Source organism: Gymnogyps californianus, chromosome 7, assembly GCF_018139145.2.
Source record: "Gymnogyps californianus isolate 813 chromosome 7, ASM1813914v2, whole genome shotgun sequence".
NCBI lineage: Eukaryota > Metazoa > Chordata > Aves > Accipitriformes > Cathartidae > Gymnogyps > Gymnogyps californianus.
The window spans coordinates 21,683,824-21,708,562 of record NC_059477.1 but is presented as its reverse complement, the minus strand read 5'-3'; the positions used below and the strand labels follow the sequence as shown (position 1 = coordinate 21,708,562).

At 37.3% G+C, this 24,739-nt stretch overlaps 1 protein-coding gene across 1 annotated transcript in view; it reads left to right on the top strand.

Moving 5' to 3' along the window:
- The window catches only part of MYO3B (myosin IIIB), a 206,403-nt gene that overhangs the window by 107,723 nt on the left and 73,941 nt on the right, over positions 1-24,739 (top strand). Inside the window, exons 20-26 of the mRNA XM_050899969.1 lie at positions 961-1,108; positions 1,352-1,505; positions 3,447-3,535; positions 5,032-5,161; positions 19,782-19,861; positions 22,956-22,976; positions 24,011-24,088. Of these exons, the coding sequence (XP_050755926.1) occupies positions 961-1,108; positions 1,352-1,505; positions 3,447-3,535; positions 5,032-5,161; positions 19,782-19,861; positions 22,956-22,976; positions 24,011-24,088 (700 nt within the window). The remainder of the gene's footprint in view (positions 1-960; positions 1,109-1,351; positions 1,506-3,446; positions 3,536-5,031; positions 5,162-19,781; positions 19,862-22,955; positions 22,977-24,010; positions 24,089-24,739) is intronic.

The window sequence follows — 24,739 nt, the reverse complement described above, 5'->3', positions numbered from 1 at the left end:
ACTGAATTCTGTTTCCAGGACATTAACCCCAACATTTTCAAAGAGCTGAGTGGAATTTAGCTACTGAAGTCAATGGAAATTGCGTGGTTAAAGTGCTGTACAGTTCTTTAAAAAGATACTTCCTTTGTAGCGAACATTGAAATCATACCAAAGGCTGGTAAATAATTGGAGTACACTGAAAAACTTTAGTATGTATTCACAGTCCTTACAGTCCTTCTGCTTTTGTAAGCTAGTAATAAGTACAGATCTCAGATTATTATTGTGCTGCTATTTGAGAAGTAAGTGATGATTTTTTATTTTTCATAATTACAGAAATGTTCACATTGTGCATCCTTATGATTTTAGTGCCAGGTACTGATCTGGCTGCTTTGGTCTTTTCAAGCAGCTGTAGAGATTTTTAGAAACAAGAGAACCCCTTAGGTAATGTGAAAATGCCTCTGATCTGAGATCTCTACTTGGCACTTCACTATATCATATAGACATGTCCTCATCTGTCCTTGCAGTTCTAGTGGTGAGTGTGGTATGAGTATACTTGAGCTAGCACATGGGCTCTTAACAGTCCAGCTTGTAGCAGCAGCACCAGACTTGGTAATTACCCTTCTGACCGAGTATAGCAAAAATGTACTATTAAAGCTTGACACCTTTTGTCTAGCTGGAGGAGCAGACAATAGATTTTATTTGGGATGTGCCTATTGAAACCACTTGTTTTAATACAGCTGATAACTGTCTGTTACTATGTACCTATGATTCTCCTGCCTTTTTCATGGAAATTTGCAAGAAACAAGTGGAAAACAGAAGTGTTAACAATGCTGAACAAATGCACAGGTTGTCTTAGGTTCAAACACGCTTTTTCTCCTCTCTTTTTGCAGCAGATTGAATCAATTATGCAATCTTAGTTACCATGTTTATTTTTAACTTGGTGTTGCCCATGATGAATTTTGTTTGTATTTTCACGTGCAGCAATGCTGAAAATGGGATGAATGTTGGGATACTAGACATATTCGGATTTGAGAACTTCGCAAGAAATTCCTTTGAACAGCTGTGCATAAATATTGCTAATGAACAGATCCAGTTTTATTTCAATCAACATATCTTTGCACTTGAGCAGGTAAATTCAGCTCTGATCAGGTCTAGTTGAATCAGCTGTCCTGAACCATAGATCATGTTCAGGAGTACTTTATAAACTATAAAATGGGTATGTGATTTAAATGCAAGATAATGACATCTTTCAGTTGAAGTTTTGTAAATAATGATGTTGGGGCCTATCGAGTATTGCTGTGCATCATAAATGTCCTAATGATGATGTTGCTTTTACTGGTTCAGTATTAAAACTGTGCTGGTGACTTTGTAGATGGAATATCAGAGTGAGGGAATTCATGCTACTACAGTGGAGTATGAGGACAACCGTCCACTTCTAGATATGTTCCTCCAGAAACCCATGGGTCTCCTGTCTCTACTAGATGAAGAAAGTCGATTTCCTCAGGCAACAGACCTAACTTTAGTTGGTATGTGCAAACAAAAATTCTGGGAAATAACAAATAAGTTTTGAGAGGGCGGAATGACATCTTTACTCAAGTTTTACTAGCCTAGTTGTCCTGCTGAGGCTGTGCCATTTCATTTGACATTTTAAGTATATTTGTCATTGTGCTTCATCATGTTTCTCTGCTTATGTGTTTTCTGTTCTTTTTATATTGCAAAAGTTATCTTGTATATCAGGTGTCAAGGACTTATTGTCTTTCCAGTGTTACAAGGAAATAACCTGTGTCATGTCCCTGTATGTGGGGTGCATCAAGCAGCATTTATCCCCGTTTACTGAAGGGAAGGCTGAGACATAGTAGAATCTTGTGTCTAGGACCACCCTGTGAGCAGCATTAGTGTTGAGAGTAAAATTTAGATCTCCCAGGCTCCTAGGCTGATGTTTATCCAATTAGAAAATACTGCTTGACTCCAGATTATCTCATCATAAATAGAAAGTGTGTGTTATTTCTGGTGTGCCATCTGGCTGAATATTTCCCTTCCTTCATGCATATTTTACGTATATTTCAACAAATCTTGGTGCCAACTTTAAAACGCGCAGCGCATGCCATGTTTAAAACTGTTGTCTTGCTTTTATTTGCTGGAGCTACATTTTTCCCTGCGATATGAAACGGAGAGTTCCAGTTCCTTCAATGGAATGTGCGGCAGAGACTTAAACTGTTAGTCAGAGAACAATAACAGCTGCCTGTTAAATTGCAAGATATATGTACAAGATTTTTCACTTCTGCTAGGCTGAGTTGAAACTTGAATTTAGGTCACAGATAGAATGAATGCTATGGTTTCATTCCAGTCCTCATTTGTGTACTGAAGCTCTGTGCATCCCTGTGGGTCCTATAAATCAGTTAATCCTGAATATTGAACTTACACTTTCACAGAGGCACTTTCCTTGGTCCAGTGCCGATCAGTCTTACTGCTGATCTGTACACAGTACAGCACAATCCCTCAAGCAGACAGCAAAGTGGGATATTTTGCCCTCTCCAGATGTGCCAGACAATCATTAACTCCACCACCCTCCCCCCCGCCCCACTGAAATTCCAAACTTAGTTCTTTTTGCTTTAAATACAAGCTTGATTAAACATTAATAGACAGAAAAACCTAACACAAAATATTAATGGATTCTAACATTAGAAAAAACATTTTGAAAATATTTTCTGACCTACACATGACAGAATTTTGTCAGTTGATTCTGGCCTCAGGTCTCTAGTTGCTTGTTCAGATGAAGTATAATAGCAAGTTTTACAGTATCAGCACTAATTTCATTACAAAGTATTAAAGAGCATACAAAATATCACAGGGCATAAAAGACATTTTTCTTAGAAAGTGTCAGCTCTTTAGAGGTAGTCACGGGAAACAGAAAACCTCTTTAGAAGAGGTTTTAGGTGGAAGCTTCTTTTTCTGTAGAAGTCCAAAGGTAAATGAGAGATGGTCCCAGCCTGAAGATATTAACATATACTTAAAACATGATGCACAAAGCTAAATGAATGGGGGAAGGAAGATTGGGAAAATACAAATAATAGGCATTTAAGCAAGCGAGATATAGGCACAGCTTTGAATGTACATAGTTGAAATAAACCCACCCCAAACCCTATATATACATATAAGCAAATTCATAGCAAAATATGAGAAGTCGTCACACCTTCTCATTGGCCCCTCTGATTTGATAGTTTTCCATGCACAAAACTATCCACAAACAGTGGGATTTGAAAGACAGTCTTACTGGGCTAGTTCCATTCAGAAGTGGCAGCTTGGAAGAAAGCACAGAGAAGCTGGCACACAGCTATTTCTGAGCAATCTGATAATATATGTGTAGTAGTTCTGGCTTCTTGAGCAGCAAACTGTCCCTAATTACGGTGAAGATTTTACTTAGTCACTCTAAGTCACTTATATCAATGTTTCTTCTCAATGTCTAGATAAATTTGAAGATAACTTACGATGCAAATACTTTTGGAGACCAAAAGGAGTAGAACTGTCATTTGGTATTCAGCACTATGCTGGAAAGGTAAGGTCATGTGATTTTTATTTAGTTCAAATAACAGTGGTATGGTCATTATTTGTTTTATCCAAAATTTCTGCTTTATGATTATTTTTTCTCATTTTAAGAGACAAAATGATAAAGTTTACAGAAACCTAGAATCTTCAATAAAATTTTCATGGGTAGTAGTCTATTTTAGAACCTATCCTTAGGGCTCTTTCACAAATCGTGTAGACAGTAACCACCTTTTATTCTGAAAGAAATCTGGCACCAGAAACACCATTACTACAATCATTTCAACGGACTCCGTGATTGTTAACATTGTGTGAATGCCACAGTAGTTCTGTGTGTGAGTGTATATAAGTATACAGATAAAATGCAATATAAAACAGCATCTGTAATAGAAGTTAAAATCCTATAGAGAGCATTGGAAAGACTGGAGCTAGCTAGCACAGATGTTTTCTTGTACTCTGTAGAAGCTAACTTCTTTTGTTCTCAGCAGTTCACATAATTTTATATGGGGAATAACGGTCCAATTGTTTCACATAACATGAGCTTTGCTTGTGATTTCAGGTCCAAATCTTTGTTTATAAACAAAATCAAAACGAAATAGCCATGTTTTATATAGTTATCAATGAAGTCTCGTCTCTGTCTCATTATAAGACTCCAAAATTTTAAGATATGTTCTAGTAAACTTTGTCCAGCTTTCTGGCTTGTTAAGAATAACTAAAATTTCACACAGGTTTAGTAAATTCTTTGTACCCAAATGGCCAAGTCATAAAAACACTACTGGCCAGTTTTCTATTGCAGAACATTCAGTTTCTGTGTAAACTAATGGACTCCAGTGGAATTAGGCTAGAGAGGAGTATTGCTGAAGATAATAAAACAGGTCTAAAAAATTACTGCCATTTGAGGAAAAAAAAAAAGTTAAGCAAAATTAACTGATTCTTATATGAATACAAATAGCCAGGCATTAATTTCTAATAAAAACAATTAAAATAATTGAAATAGATGAATGTTTTGTTTTCCTATTATCATTTTCGAAGCAGTGAGAAGCCTATTTTAATGTACCTAGATGTGCAACTTACTCCTGTTCCTCCAACAGGTCTAGTTATAGATCACAAGGTTGGTGCAGACAACAAATAGATGATGACCACCTGAGAACCATTTCTTATTTCACATGTAAACTGTCAACTTAAGCTTTAATGAGGTATCTCTGTTATATTGCATCATGCATACTGTAGTTTGACGTGACAAAGCATAATACAACATGATTTAAGCCGTTTAACCCAATTTGATGTGCAGTGACATACTATGAATATGGGTGCTGTTTATAGCCAGTTCACATTCTGAAGACACTGCTATAGCTGTACACATTTAAGTCCTTTGCAGATAATTCATTGGCTTGTCAGAGCCAAACTAACTGGTCTACTTGGTCATCTTGACTGTTCACGTTTTAAAGAACATAGTAGTTTTTGGGTAACCCTTTTTGGCAACTTTTCTGATTCTGTTTCCCATGCTAGGTATTATATGATGCCTGTGCATTCCTTGAGAAGAACAGAGACACTCTTCCTGCTGACATAGTGGTGGTGTTGCGAACTTCAGAGAACAAACTTCTTCAGCAGCTGTTCTCTAGCCCGTTAACAAAAACAGGTATTTTCTGCACAGCTTTGCTAACGTTGCAACCTCTTCAGCTACCTACTCCTCTAAAACTCTAAATTAGTTTCTGGACGCTTTTTTTTTAATTCTTTTTCAGCTCTGCTGTATAAAGTTTGCTAGATATCTAAAATTTTATGATCTTTTTTTTTTTTAATATGTGGACATGAATTCTTCTAAAAAACCCAGGCAGCATGATTCATCCCTCACTCCAGAGAAAGGGAGATTATCTGACGTGTAGGGCAAGAACTCATCCTCAGAGCAGGATGAGAATATGGGAGTTTCTTCATTCTTAGTCCTTTACTAAGATCAGTTCTCAGTTGATAGATTCTTGTGTACCATGTCTTACAGTTCATAAATCATGTAATGTAGATCAAGTTGTTTTGGAGGTAATATCCATCTATTTAGATGCATTGATGCAATACATAAAGTTTCTTACAAAATATAAAAACCACATACTAATCTGGTAGAATTAATTAATTCAGGTGATTTAAAGCTTGTTGACACTGACTTACATGAAAGTGCGCAGATCTATAGCTAAATAAAACAGCAAGATGAAGTTCGATTGCTCCATGGATAGATGCCAGAATACCAGTAACCTATACAAATGATAGTTCTGCAGTATACATGCAAACAAGCCAACAAATGTACGCATCTCTCAATACTTTCTACACTTTTAAAGTATCTTTTTCATAATGGGTAAGAAAAAGATGTAATACTAATACCAAGGAATAATCTAAATACGATGGATTGTATTAGATTGCAAAATTCTTATGATCTGATATGACATATGCAAATGAGGTTGTTGTATTTTTAGGTAGAAATAAGTGTACGTGCATTAGGTAGTGCTGTGTAGGGTTATTGTATGTGGGCTGTAGATGCAATTCTGTGCCTGTGCAGCAGCTCTGTCTGGGATTTCTGGACCCTCAGTAGCCCAGTCATAGCCTCTGCTGATGCCTTTAACCTCTCCTGAGATTTCTATGTAGAAAAAGAACATCTGGAGAAAAATGTATATTGGAGCCTTCTTTGCACATGCAAAATGGATAGCAAAATATTTGTTTATGTTTTACATAGGACAGATTCCTGTTACAATGTCTCTGTTCTTTTCCTGTAATTAGAAGGCTCTGGATTACCCCTGTTTGAATTATGCTTTTAGAGGTCCCTGAGAGGTGAGGATCCAATGAGGAATCTGCTTCTCCTTTCAGCTATGACAAGCTTAGGTGGAGGGGGATATAGTTTAAGATGGAGTAGGATCTGTTTGTGCCCAAGTGGGGAACAAAGAATCTTTGTGTCTACTTCTGACATTTGAGTCTGTGTTAAACTGGTAAAAGAGATTCTTTTACTCATGCTGGATGGATCAAGCAAAGCAAAAAAGAAAGCTCACATCTGGTCAAATGTGCCTCCACGCCCCTCTTTACTAGCCATTTTATGCCTTGGAGCTATTGTCAGAATGCAACAGATGAGGTGCTTTTTCTCAGTTATCAGTCGTAATTATTGTAAATATTATACTTTTGATTTTATTGCTATTTTTAAATCAGAATGCTGATGCTTTCATTCAAGCTGATCTTCCTCAGGCTTTTTAGAGATATTTTCAGTGGGAGCAGCACTGAACTTGGGTATTTTGCCCAAGATGCATAAAAGGTTCAGTAAGAACGTACTTCTCATTGCAGTAGTGTATAGTTACCATGTTGGTGTATTTCCACTTTTTTGTTTTGTCTTGTACATTCCTTCCTTGTTTCCTGTTTACATGAATTGCATGCTTTCTGCCTCCCCTTATAGAACATATACCTTTCAGTGAAGAGCACACAGCAAGTTGAGTGTTGTCAGTATTTCTGTCAAGTTGGTGCAGGACATCCTGTTAAAAAAATTATTGTGCATATGCTCCTGTGCATGGTGTTATAAGAATAGCTTAAAACCCTTATGTAATTCTTATTTTTTAAAAGTCTTTGTGATTTTGCTCTATTTTTTCCAGCTGTCTAATATAATTGGCACTCATATCCTATGTTGGGGCCTCTATGTTCTAAAATCAGATTGTTGCCAGGTTTAATTTTGGCAGCTTGCAAGATAAATGAAAGGTTTGGCTGAGAACAGAAGGTATCGCTGGCAATGCTGCTTCATCTCTGCTCAGTGAAGAAAGAGAATGCTATTCTCTTAACTTTCTACAAAGAAGCTTTTGTAAACAAGAGAGTAGTGACTGTGTAAATGTCCCATCATACTCTGTGCTTGCCTCTTAGCCCTCTTCCCTCCACTCAACATGTGCTTCATTCCTAAAGCAAACCAGAAAAAATACAGATTGAGATTGATAACCTTGATACAATTTTCACCAGTTTTTTGTAGATTACTGACTGATGCGAAAGTTCATAATTTACATGGAAGCCATACTGCATCTGTCCAGGTAACCCTGACTTGAAATGAGCCTTCTGCCAGTATCTCTGGTGTTTTGTTTGAAGATGAGTGACAACACATTCTCACATCTGCTTGCAGCTAGCTCTGGAATTTGCAGCGTAGGTGGTTTTTGCCAAGCAGCAATCTCCAATATATGTAATAGTCACTAGGTGGTGCTATCCCAGAAGCAAGAGGGAATTTGAGGCTGGTAACATGGGTCTGACAATTACTGAAAATGTAATTCTTAAATACCAGTAAGAACAAAAAGATGCCTTTCCCACAGATCCTCTGTTTGAAGTATATTTATATAACTGTCATGTCTCCTGCTGTCAAAAACTGAGCAGCAGCAAGAAAATAAATATTAAAAAGACTAAATTCTTTCACTAATTTAAGATCATGTTAATCCCTGTAATTTATCCAATATACTTATCCCCTCTTAACAAATGCTTCTATTTCACAGTAGCAGACTGTGTAGTTTAAAGGGCCAGAAATTAACAGCAGGACATTAAATATACATTTGTAATAGTAATTTATGGTTAAGAGAGGGCACAATTACTGATATGAGACACCAGAACTTAAACATTCTGGCACTAATTTTGTAGTGTGTACAGCATGTTTTGTCATCTTTCAGTGGAAACTTAGGTACACTTGGCACGTTTTGGAATCTGCACTTTCTAGGGACCTTTAACCTCAAAACTGAATGAACATATTCTGGTTTAACCTACCAATTCTCCCAATTGCTTCCGTATTTGTCACTTTTTTCTACAGACACAGCTTCTTGTGCTGAGAATTCTGTATATTCTGAAATTAAAATAGAATTTACTCCAAATACAAGATAGAAGTAGAGCGTTAAAAAAAAAAAGTTGCCACTACTCCAGTTGAATATGCATGTTCCCATTCAGATATAATGCATTCCTGTTTGTCTCTAGTTCTAGTTTATCACTGTTGCAGCTAAAGCATCAGAGAGAAAAGGAGTCATGTGATCTAGAAAATAAGAGTCCCCTCGTAAGAGAAGAGGGCTTTAATTGGAAGAATTAAGGAGAGCCTTGGTACATTCACTAGTGGTATCAGTGAGGAGTCAGACCATTTGACTCACTGTCCTGATATTCAAGAATTTTTGCAGCATCACCTTTAAGTGGTGGTACCATTGGACTGCTCGGGCAAAGCACCACTGGGGCTTTTTGAGACTGCAGCTCCCTCTTCCACTTTTCCTCTCTCTTACCTTATGTTCCCCAGCTGACCAGATCATGCTGGCGGGATAGGGAGGTGTGCCAGAGGGGCTTCATCTTCTCAGAAAAGCTCCAGCACAACGTGACTCTACTCTTGAAACACAATCTCTGCAGACCATTTCCCCTTCTATGACTCACAGAAGAGCTTTTCTCAGGGTTGCTCTGCTCTCCCTTAGGTCCTTGCTGGAGAGAGTGGGGAGAGTTGCCACCTGGAGGGAGGGAAGGGGAAATCCTCCCACCACCAGAGCAGAGATGCTGGGAAACATCCCTGTCCTAGCTCTGAGGATCTGTAGGGGCTGGGCTTGGCTGTGTAGAATAAATACAGAGCTAAGTACCATTACCACTACAGCAAAGTCATGTCTAATAATTTTGGTAACATTGGGTATTGCTCACACATTCAGAGTGATACAGTATCAATGTATCATCCATTGCTAATAAACATTCCTTGTTCATGGTGCCTAGATATTTGAGCATAATCTGTCAAAGAGAACTGGGATGAAAGTTTTCACAGCCTTCACTGAAGAGTTAGGATAGTGATGTTTTAACAAGGGAATTTTTTTGTCCAAAATAGGAGAAAAATAGATTTTTTCAAAAACAAATTAATTATAATTAGCCTGCCTAAAGGTCATTTCCCCTCCTTAGTATTGATTTTTAGTCTGTGTTCTTTGTGCCTTGGTCTCCAGCCTTGCTTACAGCCCTCAGACAAAAAGTAATTATAAACAATGTATGTCTCATATTAAAAAAACCAAAACAAACAACTAACTGACCATGTGCTGAGAGAGAATGTGAAAAAAATGTTTCAGGCTTTCTTTATGCACACTAAAGAACACAAGAACTAGGGCCTTTTGCAAAATCACTTTAAAGAACTGCTTTTCACCACCCCTTGGTGACAAGAGTACTATCTCAATATTAATTTGTCTGTAACTTTGATAGCAGCTGATTCCTCATGAAGAGTCAGAAACTGAGGGAAACAAATGGATTTTCTTGCATTTCAGTCCTGTGCACAGATACTACTGGGCATAAAGTGAAATCTTGGCCACTTGAAATCGTAGATGCTTTGCCATTGTTTTCAGTGGAACCATGATTTCACCTGTCATGTTTGTGACTGTGCACTCCTATTGAGCACAAGCCCTTCCTCTAGCGATAAGTAGTGGCAGGTCTCTTGGCTTGGTGTGTGTCATACTTATGCACTGAAATATAGCATGTTTCCATTTGGGCTTAGCAGATTTTTTCTCTTAATTCCATACATCACAATAGAGCAAAAGACTCAAATACGTCTTAATTTTACTAATTTATCCTACAATAAAATCTTTTTATAATGGTACTTTTGTGTTAGTATTTTCACCTCTAAGAGATAACTGCAGGCACTCTAAGTCAAATGAATCGGAAACAAAGCCATTTTAATTATAATCTCTCTACTTAAAGATGAATCAGAATTTATGTTTTGTAAGAATTTGGGTCAAGTTAATGGAAGCTATATATTTTCACTTGGGACACAGAGGCTTTCCTACTTCTAACTGGTCCATATGTTAAAAGCATATAAAAGTTAATTGGTTTTGCTTTGCTGCCAATGTGTTGTGTGCAAAGAGAGGCTTTAAACCACAGCTGTGCAACATAACAATTGTGAACTTTACTGGGTTGCAGATGTGGGACATCAGTAAACTAAATTAAGTGTAGCTTAGCTGAGTTTGAGAGGTAGAGTGTTGGATTACTTTTTATTTAGTTTTTCAGTTGAGCATTGTACAGTTCAGTGTTTCTTTTTCTTCATATCCTAAGGTTTTGTGTCATAGGACAAATGCAGTACACAGATACTCACAAGACTTGCTAGCAGTAGGATCCAAAACATGCCCTAAAATAGCCCTAAAAATGGAATTCATCTAGAAACAGAACCACCTATCAGATCAAAGTTAAGGTCTCAGTCCTGCTAAAGCTTTATATAAGACATAACAATTATTTACTGTTGAGAATAACTCCCTATAAATAAAGAGTGTCAGTGAATCTCTGGAATTGCACATGGCAGTAAGCACAACAGCTGAGAAGGGTCAAGTTAGATTTATCACGTTTATGTTTGGTAAAGGGTGTTGCCCAAGCAGAAGTCCGCTGTTTTTAATATGAGAATTCACAGATTACATTGTACTGAAAATGGGCAAAGGGCATAGATTTTTTTTTGTCTCCAAGTGCTTGCAAATTGAACCCTAAAAAAAGTACAAGTGGGCAAGTTTAAGAACAGATCTTGATGAGCTTACTGGTTTGATTCATAATAGGCCATTCTCTGTAGAACAAATCTTGAGAATAATTTGTCTTTACCTTTCTCCCAGAAGAGAGGAGATATCTTTTAAATGTTCATGTTTCTAGCCTAACTTCTCAATTCTATAAGGAACATTATCTGACAGTAGTGAACAATAATTAATCTTAACACTTTGTGAGTGGATTGAGAGCAGCCCTGGGGAGAAGGACTTCAGGGTGTTGCTTGATGAGAAGCTCAACATGACCCGGCAATGTGCGCTTGCAGCCCAGAAGGCCAACCGTATCCTGGGCTGCATCAAAAGAAGCGTGACCAGCAGGTTGAGGGAGGTGATTCTCCCCCTCTGCTCCGCTCTCGTGAGACCCCACTTGGAGGATTGCATTCAGCTCTGAGGCCCCCAACGTAAGAAGGACATGGACCTGTTGGAGCGAGTCCAGAGGAGGGCCATGAAGATGACCAGAGGGCTGGAGCACCTCTCCTGTGAAGACAGGCTGAGAGAGTTGGGGTTGTTCAGCCTGGAGAAGAGAAGGCTCTGGGGAGACCTTATAGCAGCCTTCTCGTACCTAAAGGGGGCCTATAAGAAAGCCAGAGAGGGACTTTTTACAAGGGCATGTAGTGATAGGACAAGGAGTAATGGCTTTAAACTGAAAGAGGGTAGATTTAGATTAGATGTAAGGAAGAAGTTCTTCACTGTGAGAGTGGTGAGGCAGTGGAACAGGTTGCCCAGAGAGGCTGTGGATGCCCCCTCCTGGGAAGCATTCAAGGCCAGGTTGGATGGGGCTTTGAGCAACCTGGTCTAGTGGAAGGTGTCCCTGCCCATGGCAGGGGGGTTGGAACTAGATGGTCTTTAAGGTCCCTTCCAACCCAAACCATTCTATGATTCTATGATTGTATGCTAATTAATTTCAAAATGTGTTGATACTGAGGAAGCATAAGGTGTATTACACAGAAGATGTTACTTTTTTTAATATTAACTAGCAGACTGTGGGATCTCACTGTGCAGCATATACAGAATTTAAATAGAGAAATATTCGGAGAACATTATACAGTAGTTGTTTTAATGAGTAGTTTACTAGGCAGTTTCTACAGGCACTATGTGCTGTAAGGTCAAACTGTGTCAAAGATGCTTGGTACATCATTGGAAGCATTCAGTAGCTCTCAAGATCAAATCCTAGAAGAGCAATTATTTTTAAATTTACTAGTGAGTTTGCAGAGCAGATAAATTTGTTGAATATTCAGATAACCTTGCTGGTTTGACTATCCATAATGTTTTTTGTTGTGTCCTTTACAGAGAACGTGCTTATATTTCCCACTCTTTCAAAATAATTGACATAGGGGTTAATGTATCTAAGAGGTGGATTTAGTTGGTGGAAAACAAACCTCTGTGTCTGTGCTGGATTTTGTGTATTTGTTTCAGAGTATTTTGTACTCTGAGTGTGCTGACTTACTATGATTTTGTACTTTTATCCATTTTCTTTATTCCTTCACCCTACAACAAACTGTAAAGGTCAGTACTTTACTAAACCAGCATTATCTTTTCTCTTATTATTTGACTTTGTCTTACTTATTCCAACCTGACTTGGCTTGATGTAGGAGAGCTTATAACTGAACTGCCTGGACAGCAGGTCACAGTGTGTGTCAAAGACAGAAAATGCGTTTGTCGGTGTTTGTATGAGTGGGTATTTGTTTCATTAAGTGTGGAGATACAAATATAAATGAGAATAATGTTTTGAATTGCCACAAAAATAACTGATTTTTTGCTATCTGTGATAATACATGGAAGTGCTGAGATCCCGAGGAGCAAATGTTCAGCTGAGAAACCTTTGAGACTTGATTAAATTAGTAGTCGACATCATTAATGCTTAGATTTCAAAAATGGCAAGGCCTGGGACTTTCATAAAGTTCTATAACCATGTTTCAACCTAAATTAAGACTTTTAAAAGACAGCTCTTCTCTTGAAGTGTCAAAACCTGGTTTTGACATGGTTTTTATCCTGTCTAGCTTAGGGTCTTAACCACGGAGAAGACTGATAACCATAGTGAGGTCAGAGAAAACGTTCCTTCATTTTATTCCATGTGTTTTGAGTGACATCTTTATACCTGAATTTTTACCACTGAATTCATTGGGAATCTTCACTGGCTTTAGTAGGATTTTGATCAGACTGTGTATGTATGGAGCAGCTTCAGCAGTAGGTCCTAAGTGACGGAATATATACCATAAAATGTTTTATACATTGTATGGAGAGGGAACATACTGTGGAAATACAAACAGTGGGCTGGAAATCACAGTTCTTGACTTCTCCTGGGTTTCCTGTTTATTCACTGTTCTTGTAGAAAATTATTTTGGCCTTAGGTTAAACTGAGTACCGTGAAGCTTAATTAGCGTTTGAGAACAGTCCTGAGATTGTCAGAGACAAGATGCAGAGGTGTGAGCTACCAGAATGCTTGCTGTTGGTTCGTATTGCTCAGGGAGCATAGATAAAATACTGAGATAACTACCATGTTCTTCATAATCAAACTTTTACTTTTCTAGATAAAGGATATATGATTTGGGGGGGGGGAATCTTACATAACATGCAAGAGAAAAGATGTCAATTACATAAAACAATGAGGGAGGCCAGAGGTGAATCAGCATGTGTGGTAACCATATTTTCAACCTGTGTATGTTTTTAGAAGTATTCTTCCACATACCTCTGGCAGAAGAAATAAACTTCTTGTCTGTCCTGAATAGAGGTAATTAGAATAAGGGGGTTTTGGCTAATGCTGAAAATTAATGGAGAATTCCTCAATAATGAAGTCTTCACAGAAAATACACCTCTGTAGTTTTCGTCTAATCTCAGTTACAGATGTGGTACAGGAACCAGGGCAATCTGCTGGGGCAACAGAAAACCTCGTGTTGATGGTGAGGTACTTTGCCGACGACACAGACTGCAGCGTTCTGTACTGTCTGCTGTTCCCCAGAGATTTCAAGGTTTGTTGTCCTGAGTTGATTACATACAACAGCATCAAATTGTACACTACCAAAGATGTGGATGGAAGTTTTTTCGTTTTGTCTAGTTGCAGCTTCAGATAGTTAGCTCTCGGCTGTACTTAGTGTGCCACTCCTATCATTAGTCCTGTGTTTGGACAGAGGTGCCCAGCCTATGCCCACCTGGCTGTGGCCAGATAAAGAGTTTGTCCAGCAGGCAATCCACTCCCCCTCTGCCACCGTCTCTTCCAGAACCACGTGACCCTCCCTTGTCCTGTGCCTGGGAACCTGCCTATCACGTGATCAGGCTATAGCATATACGCTTTGCCTGCTGTCTGTAAGTTTGGTCATGTTGTGGGACTATGATGTTCTGAGAATCACATAAGGTTTGCTTGTGTATCGTATGATCACATATGTGCCTGTAATATTTCAGGAAATGTCTGCATTTCAGTGAACACACTCCCAATTGAGTAGATGGCTACACATGTCTGATTCACTTTAGCTGGAAAATTGGGCATGTTGCTTAAAGTAGCTATTAATATTCAAGGTTGTGTTTTAAAAATATCTTGGGCACTACCACTAACTAATTATATACCATAAGCTGTTGTTCTTTACTAGGTAAGGGTAAAAGTTAAGACCTTTCTTACTGACATCATACGTTTATGTATCTTGGAATATAGTAGGCAGTTTGACCTTCATTTCATCTCAGCTGCTGTCAATATCTTTCTTCCCTTGCATTCTACAAGAAGTCGACTAACCTACTGTGTTAAAACAATATTTAAACATAGCAGCGATGATGCTTACAAGCAGATTTTATTTGTTGCTGTAAACTTGCTGTGTGTTTGCCAGTGTGTGCCTTACTAATGTGGGAAGTGACCACTGAAGTGTCTGCAATGTATGTAGTAGAAGGCATAGCAGCACTGAATTTACACTCAGGTTCTCCAATCCCCGTCTAACAATGTAAAGCTTTTAAGTATCTGTAAATATGATCTGTGTCTATTTCATGCTAAGAAGACTAAAGAAACCTTTAGTCTAATTGAGACTCAGGATTAGAATTTGTCAGTTCACTATGGCATGGATTTTTCATTTCAAATAATCTGGGCCAAAAAGTGCATCTTTTTGCTCCTGAAGTAATTACTCATAATAAGGTTATTCCCAGGTGGGCCTCACTATTACTAAGTTTTCATGGTTATCAGATTCTGTTTTGTAATATGGATCTGATTTTAGAAATACTCTTTCTCATTTTTTATTTACTTACTCTGAATAGGAAGTAAAGTGATTCTCTTTTCAGAATAAGCAGCAGTGGAAGTGTGTCTGTATTGATAGTTGTATTCTACAGACAGTATTTTTATAAATATATTCTTGTGTAAAACGTGTAGTATATGAGAAAATTGGATTCTTAGCTTTTTATTGCACAAGATCAGCTTAAATGACTTCAGTGACTGAAAAGAATAGAGCTTTGATAGTCAGTGACCAGATTCAAATTAGTACCCAATAAAAAAGTACATGTATTCATTTATAGTCGAGCTAAGAAAAGCCTAGTCTTACAGTAGCAGAAGATGAAAATGCATTATGGAGATAAGCAGTTGACTTCCTTAGGCTAGATAAAATGTATTGAAAGGAAAGACAGAGAAGAATCTGTGTATGTCAAAGACATTGTCTGACTCTTTACCTCTTCTGGAGTGCAAGTGCTTAGCTGTGATTAGAAGTAGTGTCAATGAAATATGAATGCATTGTAGCATTTCTGACCACATTATAATGTATCTACATGGTGTTTCAAGTAACCCCTCTTTATCTGAACCAGAAGCATGAAAGAAATTACTAAAATATATCAGGATAAGGAAGGAGCTTGTACTGTGCCCTCTATATAATAGTAATATCCCTGGTACAGCTTGTACAGTAAGGTGACATTGTCATTAGGGTCTTTCTGTGTAAGTCATTTGCACTTCACAAACTAAATGTTGTATCAAAGCTTAATGTAATTCTTACCTGGCATGCTCTTACTTTGGGAGGAGTGATCTATTGCAGACATAACCAAAATGAGGTTATAAATACAGTGCCAATATTACTAATATTTGCTTGATACTACTTATAGAACCCATCACCTAAAAATAATGAAGCACTGACAAACCGTAAGTAACACCAGAACATCCAGCCAGAGAGTGTACTTTTCCTAATTAGTATGGACAGTGAATGGCTGGACAAATCATTAATTCAGCCAGATCACACAGTGAGTAAGTGCCAGGGATGCAAGTGAGAAGCCAGGAATGCTGAGTAGTCCTTTCTGAGATCTAGAGAGCACTTCCAAAGTCCAACCTGAAAAAAGAAAACCCATTTCTTCTTTCTGTGCTGTGTAAATGCTTGAAATACTTTCAAAACTTCTCCTGCTTGGCTTTGCATAATAGAAGAGATACGGCACTTTGATATGGTCTTTCTCACCTAGCTGAAATGAGGCATCAGTGAAGAATGTGTTTGCAGAGATGTGAGATCTCCTATACAGCATCAAGACAAAAGGAATTTTGCTGAGCCTTGGCACAGTGAGCTTAGCCAGTGAGTGCATAGATTTTTGTGCTGCTACTTCTCTTTCTGTTGGAAGCTCTCAGAGCATTTCACAAACTGTACTGACTGAAACTTCTCAAAGTATTAATGACATTCCTAACTGTATTGAACAGAGGGAAAAAAGAGAAACATTGGGGCTCACTGACTCCCCCACTGACACAAATGAATCCCAGAGACCTTAGTCTCTCATCTGGCAGACACATAGGTAGGAGCCTTTAATTTTTCAGATGAGCAGTCCCATTGAGCTGAAAAGGAAATGCATGTGAATAAAATTAAACCTGTATATGTTTAAAAGATTAATCCTAATTTTAACCATTAATTTCTCTCCCCTCCCTCATGAATGCCTTTTCCAAAAAAATCTAAGAAAATTTTGAGAAGGTTTTAAATCGATTTAATATAGGTAGTATTTTATTTAAGTCTACATGGATGTCACTTGTATTTTCTCTAAAGTGTTGACCATATAATAGGTGTGAAGCTAGACTTCTGAAAAGCATGGTGCAGTCTTTTAACCTTTAACCGGTTTAACCTTTCACGGAACCCATGGCAGTTTTAACTGGCTATGTTATTATCTAAAAACGTTTGTTCTTCAAATATTGATGTTCTTCACAAAGTGGAATAACATTTAATTATTTTTGGTGTGTGAAGTAATAAATGACCTTGTAAATGAAAATCGAATGCAGGGACAGGTACCAAATGTTTACTGACTATAAACACCATGCTAACTCTGGGTGAAACATTTCTTGTTATGTAGACTAATTGTCAAACCACATTTGTTCTATTTATTAGTTTTAACAGCTTAGACATGTTAAAGGTAGGTAGTTATCTTCTTGAACATGAACTACTTGAGATTCACAAACTTTTAATGAAGCATCATTTTGTGTTTGACCTGGAAAAGAAAATCCTAATAACATTTTTTCTATGGATTTCATCCAATGCTACAATTCAGTAGTTAGTAATTATGTAGGAATTCACTTGACACATGAAGTAAGAACTGCTAAGAATCCATTCCTAGAAGGAAGTAACTAATGAACAAAATCATAGTATGTAAAGCTTTTCTTTTTTTAAGTAGGAACTGACCACTTTGGAGGGTTTTTTTTGGTTTGTGAAGTCATTAAAGATTTTTGATTAATAAAAAGGTTTATTTATTTGCTTGGTTTGCCAGATCAGAAATGTTATGTTTAGTTTTAGTTTTGCGTGAGGAACTAAGGGAAAGCTCAGGGATATTAATTAAGAATTCTAGAAACCTAATGCCAGAAGTGAGTGTGGTGAACCTTGAGCAACTATCTTATCATTCTAAATTTTATTTGGTTATTAGAGTTTTGTAACGTTATAAAATGCAACAAAATTTTAGTCATTTTAAACAATCTGATCCAAATTTGTTTGTTCTCCCAACTCCCTTCTTGTATCCCATGTTGTGTCATCAGTTCTCCAATGCAAGGCTTTCAAGCTTTAGACTTGCTAATCTGAAGCCTAGCCAAAAACCACCTTTCCAGGTTGTCTACTTTAGCCAAAAAAGGCACAAAAGAGTAATTTCTAACATACAAAAATATCAAAATTACAGCTAAGAGAAAAATAAATTCACCAACTACTTGCTCATTAAAGTCCTCATTTTAACCTGAGAGATGTATATACCATACGTACCATCTGTGTATGTAGATATACAAGATTTTCAAAACAGAGTTGCAGTTCTCATTAACCTACGCAGTATAGCCTTTCCAAAAATGTGGACATACCTTGTGTTCTGCACTGTGATTTAGACTGTCAGGTAACACGCTGTTAGATCTGGAAATGATGTGCCAGTTTTGCAGCATTGTATCAATTCCAATGCCAGCAGCTTAAAAGAGAAATACTTTTTAAAATGCATACAGAATGTTTGAGTCACTCCAAAGAATGTCATTGCTGTGTTTGAGTGCTAGCCCTCAGATCGTTTTCAGGGGATTGGTATTTTTCTTATTCGGAGGAAAGTGAGAGCAAAAGTTCCTTTCAGTGTTATGTGGGCACTGGGTTTGCTCTGCTCCCTTATGGAATAATTACCAGCTGTTAAGTGTTCTTGGTTTTCGTTTTTCCCATCCTGCCTCCTTACCGGTTATGTAATATATAGTTTAGCAAAACTCTGAAGACTGTTTAGAGTTACTGGCTTTCTGTAAAGCAAACAGCTAAACGGTGGAGTTGATGCAAACAAGTCACTTAGCATCTGAAAGAAGTGTTAACACTTTATTTACATTTAAATTAAAATGGACACTTATTTATGTGTTCTGGTTCTGAAAGGTGTGTGGTACATCTGCAGAGGCCTATTGTTTATTCATGCTGTAAATCCTTTGAAATGTGTTAAAATGCTTCCCACTCATTATAAAAATCCTGCCACCCATGGATTAGGGCTTTGATGTCACCAATCCTGCTTCAAAGGGTTCTTTCAATGCTATTAATCACAGTTTAGCCTCTGAAGATATAGCCAGAGAAAACATTTGGACATCTTGTGCTAGACTTGCTAAAACTTTGAAATATACAGAGTGTCTTGCATATGCACAGTCCTGTATCACTTCCTCTCTCTTCTCTGAGCCTTTATTTTGAAAAGCTATTTCGTGATGACTTTGGCTTTCTGCAAGTACAGAGGAAAAAGTTTAGGACACGTCATACTGTACATTTAAAAAAGGCACTCGTCTTTCAGTTGACACCACAATATGTTTTTGCCTGAGGAATTGAGTCAGTCTTTAAAAACCCCAAGGGACAATAAGATTGGGGATTAAGCAGGCCTATATGTCAAAAGGTCAAAAAAAGATAGCATCTTATCATTTTCTCATCTCTTTCATTAGATTGTGAGCTTAAGATGCTGTCTAAACACTTCAGGATCCACATGATTTCATAGAAACAAGATTGTTTCTGCTGTCGTCTTCTCTTTTAAATCTCTCAATGAGTCACAGAGAAATTGATTACTAGTGATTGAGCTGTATGCCTTTGTGCTGTCGTTGTTTTCATCAGCTCAGTAGCTAAGGTCAGTGACATACCACCTTATCACTGACTTTTTCCTCCCTTTTAAATCAACACTGCACTCTGTCATGCTCATGCTGAATGCTCTGCAGGCACAATTGGTAATGAGCAGGGTGTGGAAGAAGTGTGGTGGTGTCTGCTATTTTTAGTACTATTGTACAAACTGATTTTCCACCATAGAAATTTTTCCCTGCTAAGCTTCTTGAACAGTTTTTGCAGTATGTATTTCTTTCTTTTTGAACAGGTAACTTGGCACAAGCAAGAGCCAGAGTGACAGCTGCATCTAGGTCTTTGCCTCCACAGCTTAGTGCTGGGCGTATCAAGGTTAGTAGTGTTCCCTTTGAAGACAGGCAATTGTTCATAAAATGTTACAGCGCGACTATGGACATGATGCTTAGCTGGTGTAGGTATATAGCGAGGTTCTTCCCAAATAGAGTCTGCCTTAATATCAGAAACCATGCACCTCAGCTGGGAGCACTGTTTCCAGTTTTAGTGAGGACTCTATTGTAGAATCCAGTGAAGAATCAATTTACTACTGATTAATCTTTAAACTTTTGGAGTGAAATCTCAGTTACATTGATAGTGATAGCGATATTCCTCTTTATTTCAATGGGGTTAAGGTTTTCCTCTGGCAATTTTGGCCTAGAAAGAGATTTAATTAGGTAAAATTTGAATAGTGTATTTAACAGTATGAAAGGCAAAATAAAAAAATAATCTGTTCCTTTTTTATTCAACTTGCAAGTGAAAAACCAGGGGACATTTGTGACTGACAGATGACCAGAAAAGAACGACTCAGCAAAACCGTTGTTCTTTAAAAAGAAGAACTGTGGGATTTAAACACTGCTGAATTTTGCCATAGAAGTATGTGGCACAATTGCAAAAGGATGGGATAATTTTATGGCAGTTAATAGGATGTGTTGCCAACTGAGTACACTTAATTTGTGAGAAAAACTCTTGTGCCTCAAGCTGATAGCACGTACACCCCCTCCCTGCTTCCTAAGTAGTACTGTTAGAGTTAGTTTAGTTAAGGGTTTGGGGGGGGGGGGGGGGTTTGCCTCCAAAGCAAACAATAATAATTTTTAAAAACAAATGTGGTAACAGCAACTGTTCAAAAGTCTACAGGATTTTATATTCTGGGTTTTCTATTTCTTCTCATTCTCTCCTGTTATTAGGAGCTCATGCTCAAATGTTGATACAGTAATTCGTGTCACCCAGACATCTATATCCTTCGCTGTACCTGCAAATACAGATGTGGATTTCAGAGTTTTATTTCCTCTCTGGTATAAACACTTTCAGTGCTGAAGGACAGATAATGGCCTTTCCAATTCTCTTGTATTATACACACATTGTCTTCCACATCCAGCTATATTCAGCATAAGCTTTCTAAGCATTTATTTTATTGATACAGCTGGAATGGAATAGAGCCGTTCTCTTTTAGAGCTTTAATAAACACAGTCAGTTACTAAGTAGTGTTGAAGTGGTTTTTACTCACCCTTCAAATTTTTAAAGAAGGAGCTAGAAGACATGCATAAGTGCAACACTATTCAGAAAATGTTAATTGAAATAGTTTTTAGCTGAAAAAAGTTCCTTCTTATAATTTCATAAAACTTCTAATTAAAATAACTTCACGAAAAAGATTTTAAATTACTATTTTACAATTTGTTAAAAAAAATCCAAACATAATTTGGTTTGGAAGTTTGGAAATTTTCATTTATTATTTATGAGCTTTTTTGCTTAACGTATTTTTTGGTTTTACAGTATTTCATACCATGCCAGCAGCAAGTGTGGTCAATATGTGAAAGTAATAATTTCCAGTGACTTCATAAGGTGACATGATGTCACAAATCATTCTTTTAATATTGTTTCAAAACTATTATAAGCAATTTTTTTTAGTGACACAACAGTTTGTCTTTTGTAGGTTTTGTTTTTGTTTTCCATTTCAGTTGTAATTGTATAAATGTATATTGTATGTCACTACTACTGTCATGTAAAAATGTGACTTAACAGTTGAAATATTCTTCATTTTAGTTTAAAAAGAGTAGCTAGTGATTTAGAACACAAGATTTTATCATTACATTCTTCTTATATTCTATAATTTTCTACCATGCCAGTGGTGATAAAGCCTATTGCCTGTTGTACATGCCATTATTGCCCTACCATAAAACTGCATGGCTTCATAGACACAGAATGTTATAAATTAACCAGAGACAAAACTTCTAAAAATTCTTATAGGAAAATCTCCCTAGCTTCAGGGTCTATCAGAATTTTTCTAATGGAAACATTGAATGTTTCTTGTCAAAAAGATTTGGAAATTGATCCTAGTCCTTACAGATTGCACAGAACTGAATTTACAACTCCATCCGTAGAAAAAGGAATCTCATGATACTGGTTTTACCCTGATTTTCTGAGAAAAAGTGTGTTACATCTCCTCTGTGAGTGTTTCTGACCATCTGTCTTTCCGTGTGTTCACTCCCTTCCCCCCAAAAAAACCCAAAACAAAACAAAACCCTTTTGAACCCAGCAGGCTGTAGTAAACCATATTTGACAGAGTGGCAGTCTCAAAGATTGTAAGATTCTACAGGTTTGGTGAAAATAAGCAGCTGTGAAAAGGAGATGCTTACAGTATCCTGCTGCCCAAAAGGTAGAGCCAGCAGATATTCCAGATATGACTGAGAGACCGTGAATGCTGAATCTCCAACAACAATATCACTAAGAGTCTCTGCTTTTCTAGACAGACAAGAATCCAATTTAGAAGCTCGAATTCATGGGCATTTGGGCTTCAGTGCAGTGCTCAAACTATTTGCTTTTGTTCTTGACTTGGTGTTCTTTATGATTAAATTGTCTGTCTTTTAACATTAAATGTTACCAGTTATTCTGAACTTACTGTCAATATTCACTGGTATGGCTTTTGTCTTGTACCTAACCTTTACTAGAGATTTAGATATCAATTCTCAAAAAGCAGTTGTCTTGCCAAGATAGTTTTGAAACATTCCCATATCCTTCCCCATGGACATCCCTGCTGTTCCGATTAGGTCATTGATGTTTACTTTGTCAGGTGACCTCTTAAGATGTTTGATGTTATCTGTGCTGATAAGGCATTTTTGCTGGGATATATTACAGAGTTTTCTGTTAGCATCCTTAAAACTGAAATCAAACTGCATCTTTTTTTTTTTTTCCCCTCGTGTTAGTTTGAGTTGCGTACTAATGCATGTACACCACTCTGGGCTAGAACATCACAGATTACAAAAACATACTGAAATTTTTATGGTTACCCTTATGGAAATCTGTCTCCCTTTGCGCCATCTGTATTCTGAATCTTGTCTTCACAAGTTTTCTTTTGATTTCTTCCCCAACACAAAATGCATTTTCTTGATCTATTACTACTTAGTGCTTCATTTCCTTTATATTTTGCATGCAGTCTCCTAAATATCTCCTGAAGGTAAGAGACACAGTTACTTTATTGAGAACTGTAATCTTTCAGCAATTACTTTTAGTGTTCAGAAGAGTGGTCTTAAGTCAGTGAGTGTTGGAAACGATCGTATGGAGCAAAGTCCAGGAAGTGTAGCACAGGTGCTGACAACAGCATTATCTGGTTTATACAAATGCCACCTGGTCAGAGCAGATGGTAAACTGACACAAAGCAAGTGAATGCTAAAATGTTGTTAATGCTCCATGCAAACAGGATGCTGGTTGATTTTCTTTAATTTTGTTGAGCTATAATACAGCAACACAATCTGCTTGTGATTGGTAACCATGGTTATACTCATTCATAAATTCTGGTTTCATTTTGATAAGAACAGCTGTACTGACAATATAACTAAAATATACAAGGAGCAATATGTTTGCTGTCCATGTATATCCTCTAAAAATAACTTCTGAAATGCTGAAAAAGCGGTATTTGAAGCTATAGCAGTTCAGCAGAGTAAGAGTGCTGAAATTCTTGGCATCAAAATGGCAATTTAAAGTAATTAATAGTAACCACAACAGCAGAAAGGAAAAGACATACATTCTGAGATTACCTACTTTGTTTGCCACTTGTTATCCAACAACAACATTTTTTCCATATGTGAGCAAAATGAGGCAGCTCAATTTACTTCCTGGTCATTACAAAAATGATAACTCTTCTTATATAGAAAAGAAGACCTGATGGAGTTCATTGTAGTGGTGATAAGAGCAATGCTTTTTAGAAATCGGTTCATAAGGTATTGCATCTTGACAGCTGCTTCATTGGCTGAGTGTTATACTATCATAATAGAAGTGTGAAATCATTCGGAACACTTACAGCTCTCTCTGAAATCAGTGCGTGTCATGCATTTGTTAGAAGCTGGCCTTCCTACCTCTGATAAAGTACTCTGAAGTACTCACACCTGAAGGAATGACCATAACAAAAACTGCACCCAGCTTTCATGGGCGAGGTGGGGTGGGTCTGCAGTGTTTCTGGAACAGCTGTAACGTCTGAGTTTTGTCTTCCAGGTTGACACGATGGAGGTTATGCGACACCCTGAGGAAACAACTAACATGAAGAGGCAAACTATGGCTTCCTATTTTAGGGTACAAAAGTTAAATTGTAAACAAACATTTTGGTGATAAGAACAATAGATATATCTAAAATATTTGTGAGATTGTGAGATCAAAGACAATAATAGAATTTTTTTATTCTGTTGTGAGGCTGTTGTAGACTCATAAGTTTTCTTTTGTTCCTTTTATTTTTTGTTTTCTCCTACTTGTACTTCTATAATTTTGCCGAGTACATTGATAACAGAATCTAGAGTCTAGACTATTTCCATCTAAAATACTGGAGGTCTAGAACAGGCCTCTTTGTGAACAGAAAACTGATTTTGTGCAAATAAAGTAGCTGTCATTACTAAAGCCTTCATATTTTTTCACAAGCTCAGGCATACCTATTTTTAAAGATTAAGATTTGTCATTTGTGCTAATGAGTAAAAACAATCCATCTTTTGGAAGTACTGTTATAAATCATACGGATTGCCATTGTATCAGTAGTAATCCTGTCTGGGGTAATGTATATTCTGCACGTGTGTTTAAATCAAACAGCTAAGGAAAAAGCATTGAGAATGTTGGAACTGGAAGGTTAGGAGTCAGGAAACCCACATGCAAATCCAAGGCTGTTGGTTAATGTTTTTTTCTTGTGGTCATTCCAGAGTGGAAAAGTTTTGAGCAGTTGGTCCTTGGGCTGCACTT